Consider the following 24,954-nt stretch of genomic DNA (forward strand, 5'->3'; position numbering starts at 1 on the left):
TCAGGAATGATCCCCTCATGCTGTGCCCATGCCAGGTCTGTGGCACTGTCACTGTCACCCTGTCCCCAGCTCTGTGACCTAAGGGACAGATGGCACCAGGCTGGCAGCAGGATCAGCAGCCCTCAGCCTCTGGGTTAATCTTTGCCTTGCCAAGATTTGGGCATGTCTGTGCTCTGCTTGTCAGGGAGATGGAGGAGCTGATTTGCAGTGAGTCACTGCACAGCTCCTTTGAGCTGCTCACATGGCAGCCTCCCAAACCAGGCATCTGAGGGAACTTCACTTTCCTGCACCACAGAAAATGCCAGGCAGCTTCCTTCAAGTGGAGCCATCTATCCCTTCTGTCACAGACATCTTTTATGAAAAATCCTTTCCTTAGGATTTTTCCTCCTAAGAAGCTGAGAGGCCTCAGAAACAAAATGTAAACAATGTTTTTTTCTGCTGCTGTGGAATGCAACAGGTGCATCTGGGATTGGCCCATGTTGGTTGTTTCTAATTAATGGCCAATCACAGCCCAGCTGGGTTGGACAGAGAGTCCAAGCCACAAGCCTTTGTTATCATTCTTTGCTATTCTATTCTTAGCTAGCCTTCTGAGAAAATATATATTTTCTCAGTATAGTTTTAATATAATGTATATCAAAAAATAATAAATCAGCCTTCTGAAACATGGAGTCAGATCCTCATCTCTTCCCTCATCCTCAGACCCCTGTGAACACCATCACACCCTTCCCTCCAGTCTGGGACCGTGGGCTGCAGCCCCTGCTCAGACCTTGCTGCCAGGAGCATGAGCCAGCCTTGCCCAGTGGAGGGAATTGATTTTTCCACTTCTTGGCCATCACCCCTCTAAATGATCTACTGGGTGACTCCAGGCACACTTCATTTCATTTTTTTTTTTCTTCTCATCAGCTCTTGAAAGTTCCAGTTGGGTCTCTTTAATGTCTTCCATAACCTTGTGAAAACACAGCTCTGGGAGCTGGGCTTTCCCAGCAGCTCTGCTCCAGGGATGCAGCAGGGCCATTCCAGCCAGCTGTGTGTGTGTTTGTGTGCTTTGCCCTGCAAGCTCCAAGTCCTGCAGAGATGCCTGGGACAGGATTCTTGGCTCTCTAATACCTGAAATGAAAGCCCAGGAGCAGAGAGCTGGATTGAGGAGATGGCAGTGGGACACAGAGGTAGGAAATGGAAAGCAGAGAGGGAAGGGAGGCTGGAAATGAAGCAGAGAGGCTGTAATGGAAAGGAGGGCAGCCAAGGCTCTCTGCAGGCACAGCATGGCACAGGGATGGAGATTCCTGGGATCCTGTGGCTCCTGGAGGTGAAATTGGAATTGAATTCCACTGGAAATGAATCAGGATGGAGGTTGGGCTGTGCCATGTCTCAATAGTGAAAGGAAATGCTTGTGGAGAGTATGACGGTGTTCACAGGGGTCTGAGGATGAGGGAAGAGATGAGGATCTGACTCCATGTTTCGGAAGGCTAATTTATTATATTATACATATTACATTAAAACTATACTAAAAGAATAGAAGAAAGGATTTCATCAGAAGGCTATCTAAGAATAGAAAAGGAAAGAATGAATAACAAAGGCTTGTGTCTGGGACAGAGAGTCTGAGCCAGCTGACTGTGATTTGCCATTAATTAGAAACAACCAACATGAGACCAATCACAGATGCACCTGTTGCATTCTACAGCAGCAGATAATCATTGTTTACATTTGTTCCTGAGGCCTTTCAGCTTCTCAGGAGGAAAAATCCTAAGGAAAGGATTTTCCATAAAAGATGTCTGTGACAGGAGAGTGAGCTCCTTCCACAGCCAGCAGGGAAAGGCAGTGGGTCTGTCCCACTGGGAAACCTTCAGGAAAACGGCCTGGCACTGCCAGATGCTGCAAGTGCTGTAGAAAACAGATCACTGAAAAAATGCTAACATAGAGCAGAAGAAAAAAGGTTTATTCCCTCAATAGATAAAAGAAGAAAGCCAAAAAATGCCAGATGTTATGCTGGACAAGTGCTTCAAATGTGCTTTATTGCTTGAGTTCTGCTCTTCTCCAGGCCAGCACTGCATATAGAGATATTTGTGAGGTCCCAGGGATGGCTGCTCTCACTTCCACCAGATGGGAGCCTATGAACTGGCTCTGAGTGTTGAAACACAGCAAGAATCACTGGTAAGCACCAGAATTTTTCCTACAGCTGTAAAGAGCAAGAAGGCAGTGTTATCACCAGGGTGGCCAGGGCTGCAGGAGTGAGGAGCAGAGCTGGTTCCTGGGTGAGCAATCCCACATCTCCCACATCTCCCACCCACAGAGCTCTGCTGCTGCAGCCAGTGCCCCAGAGCAGCCACGTCAGGTGCCACAGCTCCCCTCCAGCCCACGCTCCTGGGGCTTTGCCATGGAAACCAGGCTGGAGGACAGCAAGGGTGGCTGCACTGCATGGGTTGGGCATGGGGATGGGGCTGGGGAGGGCAACAGGACCCAAAAACGGGGCTGGAGCCAGGAGCGAGGTGCAGAGCTGGGCTGCTGACTGGGCAGGGGACAAACATCACTTTCAGGGTGCTCAGGGCCTGTGTGGACAAATCTATGAAGGTTCTTGTGACAGTGTTCACAGGGGTCTTAGTTGAGGCAAGAGATGAGGATTTGACTCCATGTTTCAGAAGGCTGATTTATTATTTTATGATATATATTACATTAAAACTGCACTAAAAGAATATAAGAAAAAGTTTCATCAGAAGGCTAGCTAAGCTAAGAATAGAATAGGAAAGAATGATAACAAAGGCTCTGTCTCAGACTCTCAGTCCGAGCCAGCTGGGCTGTGATTGGCCATTAATTAGAAACAACCACAGGAGACCAATCACAGATGCACCTGTTGCATTCCACAGCAGCAGATAATCATTGTTTACATTTTGTTCCTGAGGCCTTTCAGCTTCTCAGGAGGAAAAATCCAAAGAAAAGGATTCTTCATGAAAAGATGTCTGCGACAGGTTCTAATATTAATAATCAGTCATTCTCTATTTAACATTCAATATGATCACTTCCAGGGCTGGGCCTATGGAAATCTGGCAGAGTGTAAAAGAAAAGTGCAAAGAAATAAGGTAAAATTTCCATGTGCAGCACATCATGTTCTTTCTGTGGGTTTAGGGAGAAGAGGGAGAGCTGGGTGAGAAAGGTCATTGGGGCTCCCACTGCCACAGCCACCATTTGGCTGTTAAATCAGGAAGATTTTTCCAATCAGAAAGTTAATTCCTGCATCAATTAGAAAGTGAATTCCTGCAGAAAGCCTGCATGACTTCAGGTCTATGGGGGAAAAAATAAAAAACCCAGAAGCAAAAATGGTAAAACACCAAAGGGGGTGAAAAGAGGAAAGAGAAACTGAGTGAAGTAGGGAGAAGAGGAGCTGTGGAAGGGGAAGGAAAACCTTCCCAGCTCTAGGGGCAGCCTGGAATTTTGGAGCATGGAGAGGTAAAGGAACAGGTCAGGGCCCTGTGGGGACATGGAGACAGACAGACACAAGGGACCTGCAGCAGGAGGGATTAATGGGCAGAGAAAGCACTTGAAGATATGGAACTGGTAAGGAAGAAAGTTGATTTCATGTTTTTAATTCTGTTTTCTTGTTTCAGACATCTTTAATGAAAAATCCTTTCCTTAGGATTTTTCCTCCTGAGAAGCTGAAAGGCCTCAGGAACAAAATGTAAACAATGATTATCTGCTGCAGTGGAATGCAACAGGTGCGTCTGTGATTGGTCTCATGTGGTTGTTTCTAATTAATGGCCAATCACAGTCAGCTGGCTCAGATAGGGAGTCCGAGCCACAAACCTTTGTTATCATTCTTTCCTATTCTATTCTTAGCTAGCCTTCTGATAAAGCCTTTTCTTCTATTCTTTTAGTATAGTTTTAATATAATACATATCATAAAATAATAAATCAGCCTTCTGAAACATGGAGTCAGATCTCCATCTCTTCCCCAATCCCAAAACCCCTGTGAACACTGTCACATTTTATATTCCCTGTTTTTAATTCTAGGCAAACTTCTTTCAAAGTACAAAATCTTTCACTGTAAGTTTTGCATTTTCTGGCTCTTTTCCCCTCATTTCAGTCCCTCTGAAGACCCTTGATGTGCAGTGCCCAGGTCTGGATGTGCACACAGTAGGTTGCAAGGGGCTCTGAATTTCTTGACTGCAGCAAGAAAATCAGGTTTGAGAGAGGCTGATGGCTGTGTCAGTGACTCCAGGGATGGGGAAAGACACAGATGGGAGGGGGCAGGAATGGTGCCACCCCAGGCCTGCGTGGAGAGTGACTTGAGCAGCCCCATCATCCTTATAGCTTCTCCCTCTTCCTCTGAACAGGGTTTGCAGCAGGGGGAGATCTCAGCCCGTGCAAAGCCAGCCTGGCTGATCTGTGCCTCAATCAGCACAATCCCAGGGCAATGTGGCATCTGAGCATCCTCTGGTTACACCTTGGAAACCATAAAAATCTGCCTCTACACCACCCACAGGGAGCTGACACCAAGGCTGGGAGACAGAATTGCTTTTGTCACCCATTGAGAGCATCCCTGGGGTAAGGGACACCTGGATGGGACACTGCCACATCCCTGGGATTGACCCTGAGCTCTCCAAAAGGAACATTCCAGGCTTGGGGTGTACAGAGTGTTGGCCCCAGTAAAAATCCCAGGGGAGGCAAAGCAGAGCTGTGAAACACCTGATGGGGTCAGGGGCACAGGAGCCTGGCACTGCCCTGAGCTGGGCAGAACATTCCTCCAAGGCAGATGATGGAAAATCATGTCTGGCACTGTGCTGCTTGAATTTGGCCTTGGATTTGAAGGATTTGATGAGACAGGATAATGCTTCCCAATAATTTTTGCCCCACATTGCCCAGTGTATACTGAAATAAGGAGACTCTGGAAGGTCAAACCAGCTGAAGGCAGTGATCTGCTGGAGCTGCACACTCTCTTTGATTAATTTTATCTTTTGTCTTCTTTCAGGCTTGGTCTTAAACTGGGCCTTTGATTGCATCAGGCTTTTGTCATCATTTCTGAGTGCTCAGCTTTTGAAGATTCACTCCTGCATGAAGTTCTTGAAAAGAGCAATAGTCAGCAGCTGTAGAGAAAAGCAGTTTTTCCAACAAGTATTAATGTAATTAGGGAGAGGGGGATGGAGCTTAAGAAACACAATTTTAAATACGCAGGGAGAATAGATAGGACAAGGACAGTGCAGAGGCAGACTGGGATCATCACCTGGATTTCAGAGCTTGTCCTCTTGCTGGCTGGAGAAGATGGTCTCATTTTGAAAAAATAATAATCAAAAAGTAGATTCTCACCAGTATGAGCCTGATCATTAGATATCTCATTGATGTGTGATCAAATCCTGAAATGCCCCAGTGATGATGTCTGACCACTCCTGGAGCGGGTGATGACAGTGGGAGAGCTCAGCATCCTCCTCTCCAACCCCAAATGCCCCATGTGCATGCCCAGAGGGAGTGTTCTTGTTGTCTCTTTCCCAATGGCTGCACTTTTGTCATCGTGGCCACCTTCCCCAGGAGCCTGCTGGGTCAGTCAGGTGATGGAGGGCTGAACCAGAGCAAAGCAGGGTTAAGGCAGTGCTCAGCAGAGCAGGGTGTGGAGTGGGGGGTCACAGGGGTCCTGACTGGGGTGCAGAGCAGTGGGGCTGGTGTGGAAGGGCTGTTGAAGTGGGAGAAGCTCAGAACAGCCACAGGGATCACCTGTGGGGCAATGTGAGGGATCAGCCTCTGGGAGAGTTTCCAGGATAATCTGTGGGATGGACAGACTGCAATGCAGCCCAGAGGATAATTGAGCGGGTAGTGGGGTATGGGACAGGCTGTGGCACAGCTGAGGGGACAGGAGCCCCCAGGACACTCCTGCAGTGCCCAGGGCTCTGTCCTGAGACACTCCCAGAGCCTGCTCCAAGCTGGCAGAGGAATGATGTGAAGCAAAACTTGCACTCCCCAAAAGAACCACCTTGCTGCTGCCTCTGAGAGCTTCAGAAGCACCACTGCCTTCAGCCTGAAGGGCCAGCCCAGCTCTGACTGCCAGGCAGCTCTGGGACCCACTCAGCCCTCCAGCCCTACAAATCCCCTTTGTGGAGCAGCAGAGCCCTGCCAGCCTTCCCTGGGTCAGCAAACCCCAGACAAGGACAGGCCAGAGCCAAGGAGAAGCCACAGCCAAGGAGAAGGCACAGCCAAGCCCTTTGGCCTCTGCTGGGGTCGGTTTTGTCTCTCTCTGGCTGCACAGAGGGCTCAGGGTGGGCAGGGTGAGCATCCCTGCTCTGCCCCAACCCACACAGCACAGAAGAGGCCAGGAAATGCTTTTGCAGCCCCTCCATCAAAATCCCCAGAAAACCCAGAGTTCATGCTGTCAGGACAGGCTGTGTGCTGCCTGAGCAGCCTCTCTGCTGCCTCCCAGCTCCGTGCCCGAGCTGTGCCCGGCTCCGCTGCCCCGGACACAGCAGAGGGCACCCGGCATCTCTCCGCAGCATCGCTGGGGCTGCGCTCCCTCCTGCCCTCCTCGGGGCTGATGCCTCTGCCAGGAGGCTCCACATTCCCCCAAAAAACAAATCCCTCCGTGGTGGCACGGATGGCGGTGGGCGAGAGGATGGGGTTTGTGGTTTCTCAGTGCTGCTGGAGCTTACAGAGGGGGAAAAAAGCGCCTTCTGTCCCTGAGATGGTAACGGGAGGGATGTGGAGATGGAGCTGCTGAGTTTGGAGTGAGACGGTGCAAGCCTCGGCTGGGTGTCTGAAAGGACACTTCCAGCACAGGGCACTTCCAGACGGGAGCGTGTCACTGTGCAAGCAGCTCAGGAGAGGCACTCATTAATAAATACGGTCCTATTTCAGCCTAAAATTAAATTACATCTCTCAGCACCCCGATGAAGGGGTGTTTCCTCCTCTGCAGCCCCCTTGGGGGATAAATGCCGCTTGATCCCGAGCTGGTGAGTCCCAGGGTCAGAGCCCGAAGGCGGATGCCCAGCCTCAGAGCCACGGGGTTGTTGCTATGGGGATGGAGAGGGGGCTCGCAGGCAGCATCTGGAGCCCGTGCCTCTCCCCGTCCGAGGCAGCTGGATCCGGAGCGAGGCAAAACTAAAAGGAGGTGGCAGGGAGAGACAGAGGCACAGCAAAATGCATGCATGTTAGAGGAGGGACCTTCCCAGAATGAGAGTACGGCGGGATACAGCGGAGCGGGGACACCGAACTGTCGGGCAGCGCTGGCTCGGCCGGCTGGGACAGAGTTGATTTTCTGCTCTGATTGACGCCGGGAACGAGCCCGCTGCGAGCCCAGCCGCGGCAAGATGGGATCGGCCTCCTCCACTTACCGGCCCAAATGCATTTATTTGGACATTGACGGAAGAATCCAAAAGGTACTTTCGCTGTTTTTGCGGCCGCTCCCGGACGGGCTCCGCATCCCTTTTCCAAGGGAAGGGGGGGGGACCCTGCGTGCCTGCTGCTTCGTGCACGGGTGTTTATTTAAAGGGGAAGGGGAGGCTGGCACAGGGGAGGGCTGGGCGCTGCCAACACCGAATCGCTGCCAGCTCTCCCTGCCGCCGTGGGGATGCTCGCTTTCGGTTTCCCCTCCAGGAGCAGCATCGCTCTGTGTTTACAAAGTTCAGCCCGGGGCGAGGTGTTCCCCCCCAGGCAGTGGGAGCAGGGATCGAGCTTTCCGAGCTCCTGGGGGCTGGTTCTGCCCCCGGGCACCTCGCTCGGCCCGGCAGTGCCGGGGGTGCGGGACCCTCCGCCGCCCCTGCCCAAGTTAATGCTCGATAACGCCGATAATTCAAACTTTGCCTGCCTTGTTTGGTTCAGCACGGGTCAGAGCGCAGGGAGAAACGTGTCCTGACTCTCTCCGAATGTGTCCTGGCTAAAAGGGAGAGCTCTCACGCTGTCGGGCTGACAGCCCGCTGCTTTTAAACACAAACAATGCCGACGCCTTTCTGCAAGCCTTTTTTATTTCCCCCCTTCTCTTTGTCAGCGGTTCTTTGGCCGCAAACCAAGCGCCTTTTCTGTAACAGAGAGCTCCGGAGCAAGTAAATTCTGATTTGCAATATTCGCATCACTCTCGCCTCCTTGCTCTAAATTTTCTGTTCAACCAATGTCGCCTTTTGGTTTTGATTTTGTAAAGAAGCAGCAGCGATGCCGTGTCCCTTTCTCTCCCCTGTGGTGTGTGAGTGAATGGAGAGCTGCTGCTCGCAGTCCCATCCCACCACACGCCTCCACACTGCCCTGGAAATTCACTACCACAGCTCAAAGTCACATCCTTTGTGACTTAGGAGAGCGAGAGAGAGAACAAGACCTTGGAGAATCCAGATCTGTGCCGGGTTCCCCAGAGAAAGCTGCTCCCCTTGATCCATCTCAGACGTAGCTTAGTAGTGATGCTGGTCCCTGTGCTGCCGTGAGATTGTCCCTGCCCGCCCTGCTGAGATGAGGGCTCTGATTCTCTTTTTCCTGCATTTAATAAATTGGTTGTTCAATAAATTGTGCCCCCCGTGAAGCACGGATTGAATGGAGCCTCCTGGTACCTGTACAGTTCAGTACAAAAACTGTACTGAAATTTTTGTACTGAAATTTTTGTTCTGAAATAATTTTTGTACTGAAATTTCGGAAGGGTGGTGAGTGTCTCCATAGATGTCGGTAACGCACAGTGTTTGTCATCTATGCTGGATTAAGAAAAAAAATACAGCATTTCTCCAACCAGCCTCTGGAGAGTACTTTTAGCACTAAAGGCACGGGAGAGGCGCAGTCACATGAGCAGGCAAATGCAAACTCAGGCAGCATCAAAGGGGGTTTAATCTCGGTCAATGTTAACTGTTTCTTTTGTCAGATGTGAAATCCTGCCCGTGTAATGTTTGGAAGGATTCCTGAAGTAAAAAAGCCGTGTAAATGGGGTTCACCCAGCGGTAAGCAGGGCACAGCTCAGATTCTCCTGCCTGCTCAGTAACATCATTAGAAAGAAGCAGAAGGGAGGGGGGAATAAAAAACAGCAGCCCTTAATCTTCCAAGGAATGCAGCAGTGGAGGCTTCTGAGGGGAACTCATTAAATCAATGCTAAGCTTCTTGTCCACCAATAACGAGGAACAGCTTCATTATAGCAGCACTTGTTGAGTTTGGAAGGGCTCAGCTCCAACCCCAGCTGGCACTGGGGACCGAGCATCCTGCCCCAGCTCTGCTTGTGGCTGCAGCTGCTCAGAGCCAATTTTTGCGTTTCCATGGCCTCATCCTGAGTTTCCAGCGGTGCTGCCGCAGGGTGTGCTGTTGGCTTTGGGAGGAGGAGGAGCTGTTTCACCTCGGTGCGGGGTAAAGGAAGGGACAAACCCGGTTGCCTCCCCCGGGACCCTGCACTGTGCAGGTGAGAGCTGTAAATACTCTGCACCAGGAGAGTGGAGCTAAACTAAGTAGGTTTGTGTGCTGGCAGCTCCAGAGGGGCACAGCAGTGAGGGCAGAGGGACCTGCTGGTTATGAAAGAAGAGCTGGCTGGCTTTGAAATCCTTCCCAGGAGTTATTAAAATAAAGGAGGCACCATCAGCCCACTGGAAAGCAGGACGGTGCCAGCACGTCCCAGAGGAAGGGCTGAAGGCCATGTCTGTCTGTCACAATGTCCTTGTGGGCAAAATGTGCAGCCCAAAATGTCCAGCCCACAGCTGGATAATGTGTGGAGTGGTGGGTGAGCAGCTGGCTCACAGGTCAGGCACAAAGGTTTGGAGTGAAGGGGTGACATCAGGCTGGTGTTCAGTCACTGGTGGGGTTCTGGAGGGCTCCTGTGCCTTTCAGCACCCTCACCAACAACCTGGGCACAGGGCTGTAATGAATGCTAAATAAATGTGCTGATCACACTGAATTGGGAGGAGCTGTTGGCTCCCTCAAGGCCAGGGAAGCCCTGCAGAGAGACCTTGACAAATCTGAGGGCTGGGCAGCCACCAGCTGGATGAAGTTCAACAAGGGAAAATGAAGGATTCTCCACCTGGGATGGGGTAACCCTGGCTGTGTGCATAGACTGGAGAGTGAGATGCTGAAGGCCAGCACAAGGAAAGGGACTGGGAATCCTGGTTGAGAGAAATTGAATATGAATCAGCAGCGCCCTGGCCAGGAGGGACATCCCAGTCCCAGGGCCACCAGGCCCAGCATGGCCAGCCAGGCAAGGGAAGGGATTGGGATTGTCCTGCTCTGCTCTGGGACACCCTCACGTCGAGTGATGGGGGCAGTTTTGGGCACCATAATATTAAAAAGTCATTGAACTATTAGAGAGTGTCCCAAGGAGGGCCATGAGGATGGTGAAGGCCTTGAGGGGAAGCTGTATGAGGAGCTGCTGATGTCACTCGGTCTATTCAGCCTGGAGAAGAGGGCACTGAGCTAAACTGACCTTCCAGAGGCACAGAATTGCCTTCACCACAGCATTGGGATCTCCTCCAGAGCTGGCTGAACACCTCTCCAAGCTGGGGCAGCTTTAGGAAGGACCAGAGGTGGCCCAGCCCAGCAGATTCCACCTGTGAGACCCCAGGCTGGCAGAGGTATGGTCATGCAGGGAGGGAAGATCAAAGGCTGTGGGATTACAGCCATTCTCCAGATCCAGGGCTCTGCACAAAACAGCTTCAAAGGAGCTGGGTGAAAAATGAAATTCCAGTGTAACATTTTTCCTGTCCAGCACCCATGTCAGGGGATGCACAGCTGGGGGAAACAAGTGCTGCTCAGTTTATTTATTTGTAAAGGATCTCTCGGGATCTCTAACTCGTCAGAGTGACCCCGAGATGTGTTAGAAGTCTCTTTTCCCAGCCCAGCGCTTGAAGAAAGAGTCAGAGCTCTTCATTTCTCAGTCTCAAGGTTGTTTATTGTTCCTTATCTATAAAATTCTTTCTCCTGTCCAACTGAGGTCTGTTCAGCAGAACAGTTCCAGACACTCTGCCTGCCCCCCGGTTGGTGTTGTCTTTTTATACTACAAACTACGTGTACAATGTTTACAATTACTTTCCAATGCCTATCACCTATGTTAGACAGTGATCTTCTACTCTAAACCAATCCAAAAGTGCCAACATCACAGCAGAAGATGGAGGCCAAGAAGAAGGAGAAAGGCTGGACACGCCCAGATTCCTCCATCTTGCCCCCTGAACCCCCATTCTAAAATCCCCAAAAATCTATTTTTCACCCTGTGATAAATTCATTATCATTCTGTTTAAACTGTCGTGGCTTGCAATTCTTCATCTAAGGTTGGTAATTGTCTCCATGGGTCATAATCAAAACCACAGGTGTTCTGGGCTCTGTGCCAGGGTCTCTGAGCCCCCTGGCAGAGGTCTTGGCATACAGGACAGCCAGAGGGGTGTCCTGAATTCCAACAAGGATCTTCTCAGCCAGCAGTCCATCACCCACTTGCTTGGACACACAGCTCCCTCTGCACTGCTCAGGAGCAGCTGGGGCTGAGCACACAGGGGCTGAATCACCTCCATGTGCCTGCCCTGCCTTGCTCTGCTGCCAGGCCCAGGAGAGCACAGCAGAGCAAGGGGAAGAAGCCCTGGCTCTGTTCCATGTAGGATAAGGTGTTCTCAACAAACCCCCATGGACTGGGGTTTCTCCTCGTTCCTGGAGTGCCACTAGATGGGGTCAAGCACCCAAACCCCCAATATCAGTGGAGAAGTGCCAAATTTAAGCCAGATATTTAAGCCAGATCTGGAGTCTTATTTTCCTTCATACTGTTATTAACCCTTTGGCTGCATTTTGAAGAAAAACTTCTATTGAGTCTGTTTTGAATTAAAAAATCCACCAGGAAAAAAAAAAAAAAACAAAACCAAACATTCCCCAGCTCATGCCCAATCTTTTTTTTCCATGGAGAAACTACTGGGAACATTTTCTTTTGACCTTTGAGATTTAAATGGTAGCAGAGCAGAACCAGCCAGTGGCCTTATTCCCAGCAGGATGGCTCCATGGCTCTCCTTTTTAAATGTCACAGGCTAGTGGCTTTGCTTGAAGAGTTTTAAGGAGTTCATCTGAGAAAAATGCTTCTTTCAAGAGGATTTCTGTTTCCAGTGTCTTAATCAACATCACATTTGTAACAAATATGGAAAATCAGAGAGCTACAGAGCCTGAAGTAACTGGAAAAAAAGAAGATGACTGTTGTCTTTGTCAAGGATTCTATGAAATCACTCAATGGTATTTTCCTCAGAAAGCAAGTAAAGAATTTTGGAGTAGTTTTGCTGGTTTATTGAGTCATTCTGGATATTAAGCAGAAAATTTGCTTCTTCTTTTTTTTTTTCTTTTCCTGAAAGAAATGCATTGAATTCAAGATTTCTGGGTATCTACTGACCTGACTTGTGTTGCAGGACACTGAGCCATCCACAGCCATTGTCCCTCTTGACCTGAGGTCCCCAAAGAAGAGGACAAGGCTCAGACTGAGCTTTGGTGCCAGGGTGTGATGGTGTTCACAGGGGTCTTAGTTGAGGGAAGAGAGGAGGATCTGACTCCATGTTTCAGAAGGCTGATTTATTATTTTACGATATATATTACATTAAAACTATACTAAAACAATAGAAGAAAGGATTTTCTCAGAAGGCTGGCTAAGAATAGAATAGAAAAGAATGATAACAAAGGTTTGTGGCTCAAACTCTCTGTCCGAGCCAGCTGACTGTGACTGGCCATTAATTAGAAACAACCAACATGGGCCAATCACAGATGCACCTGTTGCATTCCACTGCAGCAGATAATCATTGTTTACATTTTGTTCCTGAGGCCTTTCAGCTTCTCAGGAGGAAAAATCCTAAGGAAAGGATTTTCCATAAAAGATGTCTGCAACACCAGGGTTGTTGCATCGAAACATCAGTGTGCAGGAATTGCTTCTGTCACGTGAAATTTTCCTTTCAATTACAGCAGCAGCATCTGTGCTATGAATGCCCAGATTCTAGCAAAGCCAACAGATTTTTCCAAGGCTCACCAGGCTATTTTTAACCTGCAGAACTGGATTCAGATGAAGAACAAAACACAGAAGAAAAAACAATGGTGTGATGGTCCCTTTGAGGCGATGAAGCGTTTTTGCATCCCCACGACTCTTTCAGCACAGCAAGTCAAGCCCATGGAGCCCATGCTGTGTCTGTTTGCACTGAGGGTTTAGGGGAACACCCTTCCAGCTGCCAAACACCAAAGGGGTGCACAGGGTGGGTGTTGATGGCAGTCAGGACATGGGCACCTCTGGGGGATGCTCCGTGCCGCATCCTGCTCGAGCACGGTGAGCCATAGGAATGTTTTTGTGGGATCAAGGCCACTTTCCTAATGCTGGCAGAGCTCTGTGGGTGTGGGAGGGAAAAGGTGGAACAGCCTGAGTCTGGCCAGGTCTTGGCCGGCCTTGGCATCCTCACTGCAGCTGGCCCTGGTGAACTCCAACTTTACTTGGTGTAAAGCAGTGCGAAATGAGCAGCAGGTTCCTTGAACTCTGTCACATTGCAGCACATAAACATTTTAATGACTAAAAGTGGCTTCAACTCATGCTTTTAAAAACATGAAGGATAATGTCACACATGGGCCTCTCTCTCCTCTACTCCCCCTTCTCCTTCCTCTTCAGTGGGGGCTCCTCAGAGCATTTAGGGGAACAAACCATGATCCCAGCACAGCTCTGTAATTCCAGCACAGCTCCAAAATTCTTCCACACCCATCACCCAGCAAGGCTTGTTTACTGCTGTTTATCTTTGTGAAGTCACACTCAGTATATTGTATTTATTGCAGTTTATGTTCACACTAGTCCAGACAAAGTGTAAGTTTAACACTCTCAGTCTAACACTTTTCTCATAGGTAACTCTGGTGTTACCTATGGGTTCAGAGCAGCCAAATATAGCTCATTCTCCTCATAAACAACTCTTCTGGCTCCTCACAAACAGGACAAAATCATTCTGTTTCTAGAACTGATGCCTTAATTTTAACTTTCATATTTTCCAGATTCTGTACTGAATTAGTACAGAACTCTGAACTTCATATAAAGTGTCAGCAAGTTCTCCTCACAGTTCAGTCAGACAAAACAATCCTTTTCCAGCCTGAGAACCAAGGACACCGTTGCAGCTTTGAGCCCAAAAGTGCAAACAACAAAAAGGCCCAAATAGTGCAAACAGCAGGGAATTGAGGAGAGCAATCTGGGAGGATGGGACTGCATAACCTGAAGCTGTAATTGTAACAATTAACCCCAATATGGAAATGGACCAAAACTTACAAAAGTGTGAAAACTCGTGACCATATTGGGAGTAGCCTCAGCCAGGCTCTTGTACTGCCCAAGGTGTATCCTTTGAAGGCTTTTTAAAAAATCCCTGCTTTATTCCTTTAACACTGTCCAGCCTCTGTTCCAGGCAGCCTCTCAAAGCATCAGAACCTTCCTCATGAACTTGCTTATACAGATTCCAGCCAGCCTTTTGCTGGTCTCTCCTCAAACCTGCTTTTCCTCACTCCATTAATTACCATTTTCCTTCTAACAGTCCCCTATTACCAAGCCAGTGCCAATGTCAGACTTTAATTGTGTGAGCAGCTTGGAAACAAGCACATTCACTCACAACTACTGAGAACATTTGGTGCTGAAGCATCCCTATTATCCAGTTTACAAAACATTTCAAGCCTCATGCCTTCGTGTGCTGCAGGGTTAATTGCACTTAGAATCCATTAGCAGCAAATGTGTGCCCTTCTTGTGTTAAGAAAAGCCCGTATATAGACATTTGTGTTGTTTAAGGTTGGAATAAAGAATTTTATGAAATGTTTTTATTTTTGCTGCAGAAGATAGAGAACTTTTCGCCTGGCCCCTCACAATCAGCCTTGCTCATTCCTGCTTGTGTTCTGCCATTAATAATTAGCACTGACAGATGCAATATTTGCAATACGCCCCTTAGTACAGTCAGTAGGTTACACAAGTCTCTCCTGAATGCAATCTCCCTTTTTCTATGAGCCCTGATGACTCTAAAAATCACTGAGATCCTTCTTTGCTCACAGGGGAAGAGCCAACCTCTGCCATGCTGCTCCTCTCAGTGCCAATCTGCAGGGCTGCCCTGGGAGTGCACCATGGACATTTTTCTTTCCTAAAAAGAGGAAAATCCCTTTTCCCACAGCTCTCTTTTCAGGGATGTTACAGGGGTGGGAACTGTGCCTTACCACATGCCCCATGCCTCAGGATCCTGGTACATCAGCTCTGTCTGGCAGCTCCTGTTCCCTAATTTAGGGCAATGTATAGGGAAAGGAATGGGATTGACCCCAGTTAAGCACAAGGGAGGGGTGGCTGCTCCAGGAGAGCCCTGCAGCCATTGAGGGGGCAGGTGGCATCTCCAGGGATGATTCATCCCATCCCAGATAGGGTTTTGGAGATTTGGGCTGATTTGGAGATTGTCCTCCTTTCCTGCTGGCACCAGAGGGCACCTGGCAGAGAGATGCTGAGCCTGGGGATGGTTAAAATCACATCAAACAAACCCCACACGGGCATTTGGTGGTGAAATGAACATTCTAAGCCATGTCCCTGCCCAAAACTGTGTGAATCAGCAGCATTACAGAGCTGTGGCTTTTTGGGATAAAATATCTGCCACACTTCTCATCCCCTATCAGAGTCAGTGTTTGAAGAGCTCGGGGGAGTATTCATTCCTGCTCAGACCCTCAGCTGAGGCTCTCGTGTTCTCTCCCCTACACATGGACATGCACACACGCTCTGGTTTTCTGTTCTTCTCCCAGAGCAGCTCCCACTGCATCAAACAGATGGCAAATCTGGCAGCCTATTTTTAATGCTCCTAACACTCCAAGCTCAGATAAATGAGTGGTTTTCTGAATATCAGCTGTTAATTAGTGCCAGAAATAAAAAAAAGGAGACTGAGAGTTTGGGTATAGTTGGGCTGATGCTGTGTTTGTATCTGAGTTTAAAGAATGAGAAAGCTGGAATGTTTTTCAATATGGGATTTTAGGTAAAGCTTCTTTTGGATGTTGGGAACTATGACAGAGAGGACATTTGTGGATATTTTTTGAGGAAGATCTGTTTGCTTATGGGTTGAGAAATATGAATTCCTTCCAATGATTCCTACAGAGGGATACCTAAAACTTCTGGATTATTCTTCATTTTATTATGGATGACAAATACCTCTGGAAAGACAGGGAAAATCACAATTAAAAATTTCACATGAATCTTCTGCCTTAATAGTTCAGAAATCCTCCTTGAAAGCTGCTCTTGCAGAAACAGCAGCAATTTTCATAGTCCATGCAAGATACATCACTGAGCTTTACTAGAATATTTTCTGACACAGTATCCCCCATTCTCATTAGTGAAAGACTGCAATTTAGATGGTTTAATGCCTGCAATTTCAGCCCTGACTCTGAACATTGCTCACTGAGCTGAATGAAAGACATAACCAAGTGCTAAAGTATTGAAGACAGCAGGTTGACCAGGAGAATGAAGTAGAACTGGAAATGGAGGGTACACTGGCTTAAAAAATATTTTTACATTATCTCTTTAGGAATTTTACTAGGGTAAAATAAAAATAATCAAACAGAAATTAAATTCTTGAAAGAATACCCAATTACAGAGAGCAGATCAGAACATGATAATGTTCTGGACAGAGTTTACTGTTTACAGAGAGGATTAGCTGTTCTGAGGATCAAATATAGAACAGAAATTGGATTTGTAAGCTGTGGTTTTACCTATCCTATCTGAAAGCAAAATTTAATGTGATTATTTGTAAACTGGTAGGCTGCAAAGCCTGTGCACAATGGTCCTTTAGCAAAATCTCCATCACAGTCCTTAATCTGAGCTCCTCTCCAAGTGGGGAGCCAGCCCAGAGCACCAGGGCTCTTATCCCTGCTCTTCCCAAGAGGAGTTTTTAAATCCTTGTCCTAGACCAGAGGTGGATACTGTGGATTAAGGGACAATGGCTCTTTATTTCAGAAAAAATGTTAAAAAAAAAAAAAAAAAAGCAGAATTGTTTCCAGGAAAGAAACCAGTCCCACAGAACTGAGGGCCAGGCTAGGCACCAGGCATCCCATCAAACTGTGCTGTCCTACTTTGCAGTCCCTGCATGCCTCATCAAAATGTTATTTCCACTCCAAAAGCCTCAGCCATTATTCATTGTGCTTTTCCCCCAGTTGCATCACGTTGCTTTCTAAGGCACACAGAATATTGCCCTCTTAAATGGAATGGCTGCTCCTTGATCTTGATGGAAACTCCTTGGCACAAACAAGTTAAACATTCAGAGAAGGCTGCTTTTCCTGTCTTTTTTTTATTCTACATGTGGTAGAATCATAGAATTGGGTTGGAAGGGACAATTAAGGGTCTAGTTCAACCCCCTGCAATGAGCAAGGACATTTTCAAATTGATCAGGTTCCTCAGAGACCCATCCAACCTGGCCTTGAATTTTCCCAGGAATGGGATATCCACCATCTCAGAGGTTTTGATAACAGCAGCAAGGACAGAAATATGAAATCATGTTAACTCTCAGGGGGAAATAAAAAACCCTGTTTGCAGATGCTGCATGACTTTCCAGGAATCCAGCCTTTTCCTCCTGGCACAAACCCAAGGGAAATGCAGTTAGCAGGGCTTATGTGTGGCTGATTTTCTTCTTGGCAATTAGCCATCAATCTGCAAGCTGAAGCAGAGGCCTCTGTGTCCTTTCCCCAAGTGGTTTGTCACTGCTCAGACCTGATTTCAGTTCTGCCTTTGCTTTCAGCAGCTGAGTGTCTTGTGTGTTGGCTTGCAGGAGACTTTCATGCTGCCAGGCAATATCCAAGTCCCCTGTATCCTCTTTTTCTTCATCCCTGGATTTGATTTTTTGGGCTGACTTGCATGATTATGCACTTTTAAAATGTGTACTATGAGGAAATCTGGAATTTCATTACAGGGAACCCTACACATGCATGATCTTAAGCCCACTACCAGAGCTGGAGGAGCTGCTGTGCTCTCCCAATTTTGGCCTCTGCTAAGCAAGATCTCAATCTCCTCCTGAGCAAGGAGATCTTCCAGTACCAGGCATTAATGCAGGGAATGAGGTCCTGTGAGACATCTCAGCAGTGGCTTATCACCCACAGGGGACTAAAATGGGTCAGAGACAGCTGAGATAGTTCTGAAGGGAGACGAAATTTGGGGATCAGACCCTCAGACAGTGCCAGAAATGTGTGATCATGGAGACTCAGGCTGAGCAGCAAAGGTTTGGGGACACCTGCCCAAGCAGGGACATCTCTGTGGTGGTGTTCACAGGGATCCCAGGACAAGGGAAGAAGAGATGAGAATCTTGACTCCATGTTTCAGAAGGCTGATTTATTACTTTATTATATATAATCTATTAAAAGAAAATGATATATTAAAACTATACTAAAAGAATAGAAGAAAATATTTCATCAGAAGGCTTAAAAGGAAAGGAATGGAATGATAATAAAATCTTGTGACTGACCAGAGTCCAAGCCAGCTGGACCTGTGATTGGCCATTAATTAAAAACAACCAACATGGGCCAATCACAGATGCACCTGTTGCATTCCATAGCAGCAGATAATCAATGTTTACATTTCCTTTCTGAGGCCTCTCAGATTCTCAGGAGAAAAAATCCTAAGGAAAGGATTTTCCATGAAACATGTCTGTGACACATTTGTACAGGGCTGGGTGAGATGTTCTGTCTGACCCCCAGTGCCAGGGCTGCCTGTCCTCAGAGCTGCAGGTCACAGGACAGCCCACGTGTCACACATGGGTGCCACCAAAGTGTGGCCACCAGCCAAGTGTCCCCACATTGCCTTCCTGCTGCTGATGTCCCCCCAGGGATAATGGGCTGCAGGCACACAGGATTCCTGTTCTGTGCTGGAGCCATCAATAGCACCCAGGGCTGGCCTCCCATCCTCCAAACCACATTATTCCAGTTGTGTTCCATCAGCACAACTGGCATCGACTCTGCTGGGAGCACAGAGCTGGGGACAATCACAGGAACAATTGCACATTCCCACAGAACATCTGAGGCTGGCTGCTGCGCTTCAGAGAACAAGGGAGATGCTCAGAAGGCTGCAAAAGAAGGAAGTTTTAATAGCATGTGCTTTTTGATTAAAAAAACCAACCAGCTGAGGACAAGCATCCTGAGATGAGTATGAAACTGCAATGGATGATTCACAAACCCAGTTTTAGCAAATCCAAGTAAAAATGCCAAGTATGGAAAACTGAAAAGCATGTATGGAGATGGCTCATGATCTAGTATCACAGGCTTTGTTTCCTTCCCACTCTTTCACTATTGCATGGAGTAAAAGGAAACATTAAAATCCATCCTCAGTGTGTTGAAAGCTCCTACTGCTTTCTATGAGTCAGGCCAACTTTCTCACCTTTAATGTTCCCTAATAATTTTTTTATCTTTTCCTCTCTTGTCTGTCCTGGTCAATAATAATTGATTTCCAGAATAAGAAACCTCAATACCTGAAATAGCACTCCTGGCACATCACAAGTGTTTGGCCTCTGTTCAGCCACAATTAACATCATCTGCCCAGTTACTGCCTGTACCAGTTGTACTCCAATATTCTGCCAGTCAATTTCAGCAGCTATCACTCTGTCAGGATGCTGGGTTCTGCTAGGAGCAGGATTTCAGCCCAATGTGAACTCCACTGGCTATGTTTTATTGCTTTGATTGCTTCTCTGCTTTAATAACCAAGGGTCAGTCTTGACTTTTGAGACACACCCATTTCCCCAGCAACAGTCACTCCCTGCCTCAGCAATCAGGTGCCTGAAGGTGTTGTGTTTGTGGGGAGTGTCCCAACAAAGGCAGGAATGATGCATCTGACTCCATGTTCTCAGAAGGCTAATTTAATACTATATTATATATTACATTACATTACATTACATGGTAGAATACTATACTAAACTATACTAAAGAACACAGAAAGGATACTTACTGAATGCTAAAAAGATAATAATGGAAACTCGTGACTCTCCAGAGTCCTGACACAGCTTGGCGCTGATTGGCCAATGAGTCAAAACAACTCACACCAGAATCCAATGAAGCAATCACCTGTGGGTAAACATTCCACATGAGCACAACACAGGAGAAGCAAATGAGATAAGAATTGTTTTCCTTTTCTCTGAGGCTTCTCAGCTTCCCAGAAGAAAAATTCTGGGTAAAGGGATTTTTCCAGAAAATGTGAATGCCACATGAAGACATTCCCTGGAGTAATTTCACCTGGGGCAGAACACAGGGAAGGTGGGTGTGAGTGTAGGTGTAGGTCACACCCACCTCTAGAAGTGACCACCATCATCCTCCTCTGTGCCACAAAACCCTGATGCTTTGCTCAGGAGGGAGAATGCTCCTCACCACCAGTGAAAACTGAAAACTGGAGCTTTGCTGAAGTCTCTATGCGCCCTCAGGGCAAGCCAGGCCTGTTATGCTGTCCAGGCTGTCCTGGTACTTCAGGCTAGCATGCCCTGAGCCCCGAGCAGGCATTAGCAGCAGAGCACACCCTGGATCTCCCAAAACTTCCCCATTTACAGTGGAAGAGCTCTGATTGTCACCCTGTGACACTTCCAGGTGATGGAGTTCCCCTGCAGCCTGAAGGGCATCTTGGAGGAGCAGGGGAACCATGTCACACCAGTGCTGTGACAATTTAGGAATTACAGCCCCTGAAAATCAAGGCTGACAAAGTGAAGCTGCAGGCTTAATTACCTCCTGGCACCTACACCTTTCAGATGAGTATTTAATGAGATGACGACTTGTTATTTTTCAGTGTGGTCCTCACCTCACTGAACACACAGGGCCTGCTCAATCTGGGAGGGCAGCTACAGCCCCCCTGTCTCCTCCCAGCTGTCATCCCAGGTGACACATTCCTTATTTCCTGTGTCACCAGCCTCCAGGCTGCTCTGTGGACATGCACACCCCTCATGCCTGTGGTGGGTGGCACCAGAAGCTGTGCATGAGAATGTGGAGTGGTTATAGGGGGGCGGAAAAATCACATTTCCAACACTCACAAGGAGAGAACTTTGATCTTGACGTCCCTGTTCATCTGCAAAATGCAAATTTCTTGTTCCTCCTGAGTTTTGCCTTTAGGTCAATCTCCACAAGTGCCTTTGAGCTGCTGCATCCTGAGCCCAGAGGCTCTGGGGCTCTTTCCCATGGGATATGAGAGGAGAGGGCTGCAGTGCTGGGCAGGGAAGCTGCCCCTCTCCACACCACTGCTCCCCCCTGCCAGCCCCTGCACCATCCCATCAACACCAGCAGCCTCTGGAAAAACCATCCCCACTGGATAAACCATCCCTATTAGATAAACCACCCCCACTGGACAAACCACGCCCACTGGATAAACTATTCCCACTGGATAAACCATCCCCACTGGATAAACCACCCCCACTGGATAAACCATCCCCACTGCTTGTTGCTGTTCCTGACTTTAAGGAGAGTCTGGCTGCAATGAGGCATTTAATTTCTGCCTCCACCAGTCACTCAGAGGAGCTCAGAATTGCTCTGAGGAAAGGGGCACAACACTGGCAGAAGCATTCAAGCCCCATCCTTCATTCTCATGTCTGCAATTTCTTTTTATTCCACCCACACTTGGCTGTTTTCACTGTCAGCAGAGATCCTTTTCAATGGCTGTTTTCCTCAATAAGTCCACTAGGAACAAGATTTTGATTTAGAGCAATGGAAGATTCAATAGTGCAACGTGCAGCCAACAGAGAAGTGAGTTTGGATTGGGAGCAACCTCAGGGACCTCAGTCACAAGGACAGACATCCTATAAACACACAATTATTGAAATGGGACACTCCTCATGCAGAGTGCTGCCGTTGAATTCCTGAGTGTTTTTCTTTCAGAGGCAGTGTGCTGTCTCTTAATCTAACAAGACATCAAATTAGGACTCCTGGGTTCTGTTTCTGGCCTGCCACTCACCCATGATAAGATCCAGGGCAAGTAATTTAACAAGCTTTAGATTACAGAGTTTAAATATTGCACTGGGGCATAGTGAGACTGATGAGAAGTGCTGTAATGGTATCATTAAAGTGTTTTCTGACTGCAGAAAAAGCTGGGAGGACCATGACCTGCAAGTCCTGATGGACACAGGAGTCTTGGGGAAAATTGTGGCTGGGATTGTGTCACTGAATGGAAAAATGGGACTGGGGATGTGCTGCTCAGTCTTTGCACTGGGGCTGCCTGGTGTGTGTGGAAGGGTGGGAGGATGAAGAGGTGTTTGGGGAGATGGGAAGGTAACAGTGGCAAATTTTGTAATTCCAGGTCTGGCTTCTGACCTAGCAACAGGAACATCTGACAGTCAATAGGAATTCTGGCACAAGCTCAGCTCACTTTCAACCTAGTATAAGCTGGTGTGGTCCAAAAAGCAGTGCCCTTTTATACCATCCCATGACCTGCTCAAATCTGGGCAGTTTTCTTCCTAAATCTAGGCTCTTACACTCTTTAATTTACAGCTGTTTTCATCCCACAGTTGCACTGCATTTTAAGGAAGCCCCCTGCTCTCAGCTCACACAGGTTATCGCTCCACTTCTGAACAGCACTTAGGTCTCCAGAGCTTGCTTGCTTTATTGACAAACACACAGGTATTACACAGGAGCAGAGAAAGATTCCAGCTCACAAATCAAACCAGATAATTGAAATCACAGACTGTGCCTTAAAATTAGCCCAGTGCATGCCTGAACAGGATTCATATCTCTGTGGGAACTAACCATCCTTGCTCTTTTTCTTCTTTTTTATCCTCCTCTGCTGCTGTTTCCTCTGGAAGGTGATCTTCAGTAAATACTGCAATTCCAAAGATATTATGGACCTTTGCTGCATTGCAACAGGGCTACCGAGGTGGGTCTGTCATTTGTGACATTCATTTCACTTTTGTTTCTTTCCTTTGGGAACAATTTAAAGACAGGCCCCAAATGATTTATTTAGCTGCTATTCAGGTTTGTCTCTTGTTGCTGGAAGAAGAAACTGGGGCAATCAAGAGCTGGAAAATGTGGAGGCAGGGAATTGAGCCACCTTGGTGTTGGCTGCACATGAGGAACAGAGTGGAATAGAGTAGAATAGAGGAGAAATAATCTAAAATAAAAGCAATTGAAGAAATACAGCCCTGAGTACACAGAGGTTGGGCACACCTACCACTTATATCTCAGTGCTACATTTTTGCCCATATTGAGTGAAATGCAGGCACATGTTTAGAACCTGTTTTTAAGGGAAAAAAATTGGGGCTAACAAGAAGTACTGCCACCAGGAAATAAGCTTTCTCTTAAGGTGTTTTAAAATCTAATCCCAGGTATGGGATAGTCAAACACAAAGCACCCCAGCTGAACCATTTTATAGAGCATAAATATCTCCAAATCCATTGCCCAGGCCATGTATTTCCTAATTTATGTTGTCTCACAAAGTCCCCGTAATCCTCCTGCTGTGATTTTCCATTTGGGGAAAATCCAAATAGGATTTGTTCCCTTCAATCTCAAGAGCAGTGTCCACTGAAACCTCAGTGCTGAGAGGGGTCCAGGGTCATGGGAGGGTGTCTGGGAAAGGCTGGGATGTGGTGGATGGTGTAACATCCATCCATCCATCCATCCATCCATCCATCCATCCATCCATCCATCCATCCATCATCCATCCATCCATCCATCCATCCATCCATCCATCCATCCATAGATTCATCATCTCTGGAACCCCAGGGCACTGGGAATATTTCTCTGTCTGCTCTGGGATGCCCTGACCCCCAGGGCAGCACTGACTCTGACCCTCATTCATGGAGAAAGTTTCCCAGACTTAAGATAGGCCAGAACCCACAAAAGTGTGAAATAGATTATAGAGAGCAGTGTAGGTGTGTTGGTGAGAAATTGAGGTTTTGGGGTTTTTAGTATGTTGTGGATGGAAGCAAGATGGAGGGCACAGGGTGTTGTCCTGGGTTTCTTCTTCATGCTTCTTCCTCCTCCTTCTCCATGGGTTTGGGTGGCATTTTGTAATTGGGCAGAAAAGTCCCCATTGCAGCTCTGTGGGATCAGTTATTGGGTTAAAAGGGAAAATAATCCAGGTGTCAGTTCTTCATTGGATAGTTTAGTCTTAAAAGACCTTGTACCAGGAGATTGCTGGCCATTTTGTGCCTACTAATGAAAAGCTGCAGAACTCACAGTAGTGAGACTGTTTTACTGATAAGAAATAATAAACACCTGAGTGTGAACATGAAACACCATCTCAAGTGCTGTCAATCCAGACCCAGAGAAACCCATAGCCGGTATCCCCACAATCATCCATCATCCATCCATCCATCCATCCATCACCTCCAGGCAGTGGAGCAGGGGAAGGAAGCACCTCAATCATTTCCAGAACCCTTAATCACCTCCAGAAGGGGAAATCTGCTGTCTCAATAAGGATCTAGAGCAGCCCAGGCTGTATGCAACAAGGCAAAGTCTTTGTCTCTGGACACACAACTTTACAGTACAGGAAAAGTGCAGGAGAAAAATAAGCCAGTCTTCTAATCATGGTTTTACTGCATGACTACAGCTCTGAGGATTGAAAGATAAAATTGAATTTGCATAAGCTGCTGGACAGAATTAATGCCCTTTGCTGTTTGTTCTATTTCCTCCTATTTGACATTAGAGAGGTTAATAACTCTCATTTTCCTGTGATGTCAAAGACTTCCACTTCATCACCCAGGAAACTTTGTTCAGCAATTTTAATCACTCACAGTCAGGGTGTTCACTGCACATTTGGCATTTTATTTTCATCAGAAGATTGTCAAAGGAAAATTGCATTTCAACCAGGATCCTGGAGCCAAAGTAAACCTCCAAGGTTTACATCTGAGCCTATGAGATCACCCTTAGCACAGTAATTAAAAAAGAGAAAGACCCCATATTCAGCAAGATATTTGTTTTGTTTGTTTTGGTAAATGAATAACTAAATAACTTCAAGACATTCACAACACCAAAAGTCATTTGTATGGGATGAGTCAATATGTAGCTGCTGAGTCAATCTATCACAAAATACAGCTTTTTAACAGAAATTATTATTCAGTGAGTCAAGAGAATAAATGAATTAGCAGGGAGCAAGGTCTGCTCTGAGATCAA

At 47.3% G+C, this 24,954-nt stretch overlaps 1 protein-coding gene across 1 annotated transcript in view; it reads left to right on the forward strand.

Annotated features, from left to right (window-relative positions):
* Positions 1 to 6,600: 6,600 nt before the first annotated feature.
* Positions 6,601 to 24,954, forward strand: part of PDE9A (phosphodiesterase 9A) — a 59,292-nt gene continuing 40,938 nt past the window's right edge. Inside the window, exons 1-2 of the mRNA XM_005488984.4 lie at positions 6,601 to 7,349; positions 22,647 to 22,717. Of these exons, the coding sequence (XP_005489041.1) occupies positions 7,281 to 7,349; positions 22,647 to 22,717 (140 nt within the window). The 5' untranslated portion in view covers positions 6,601 to 7,280. The remainder of the gene's footprint in view (positions 7,350 to 22,646; positions 22,718 to 24,954) is intronic.

The sequence above is a fragment of the Zonotrichia albicollis genome, chromosome 2 (genome assembly GCF_047830755.1).
Source record: "Zonotrichia albicollis isolate bZonAlb1 chromosome 2, bZonAlb1.hap1, whole genome shotgun sequence".
Classification (NCBI taxonomy): Eukaryota; Metazoa; Chordata; class Aves; order Passeriformes; family Passerellidae; genus Zonotrichia; species Zonotrichia albicollis.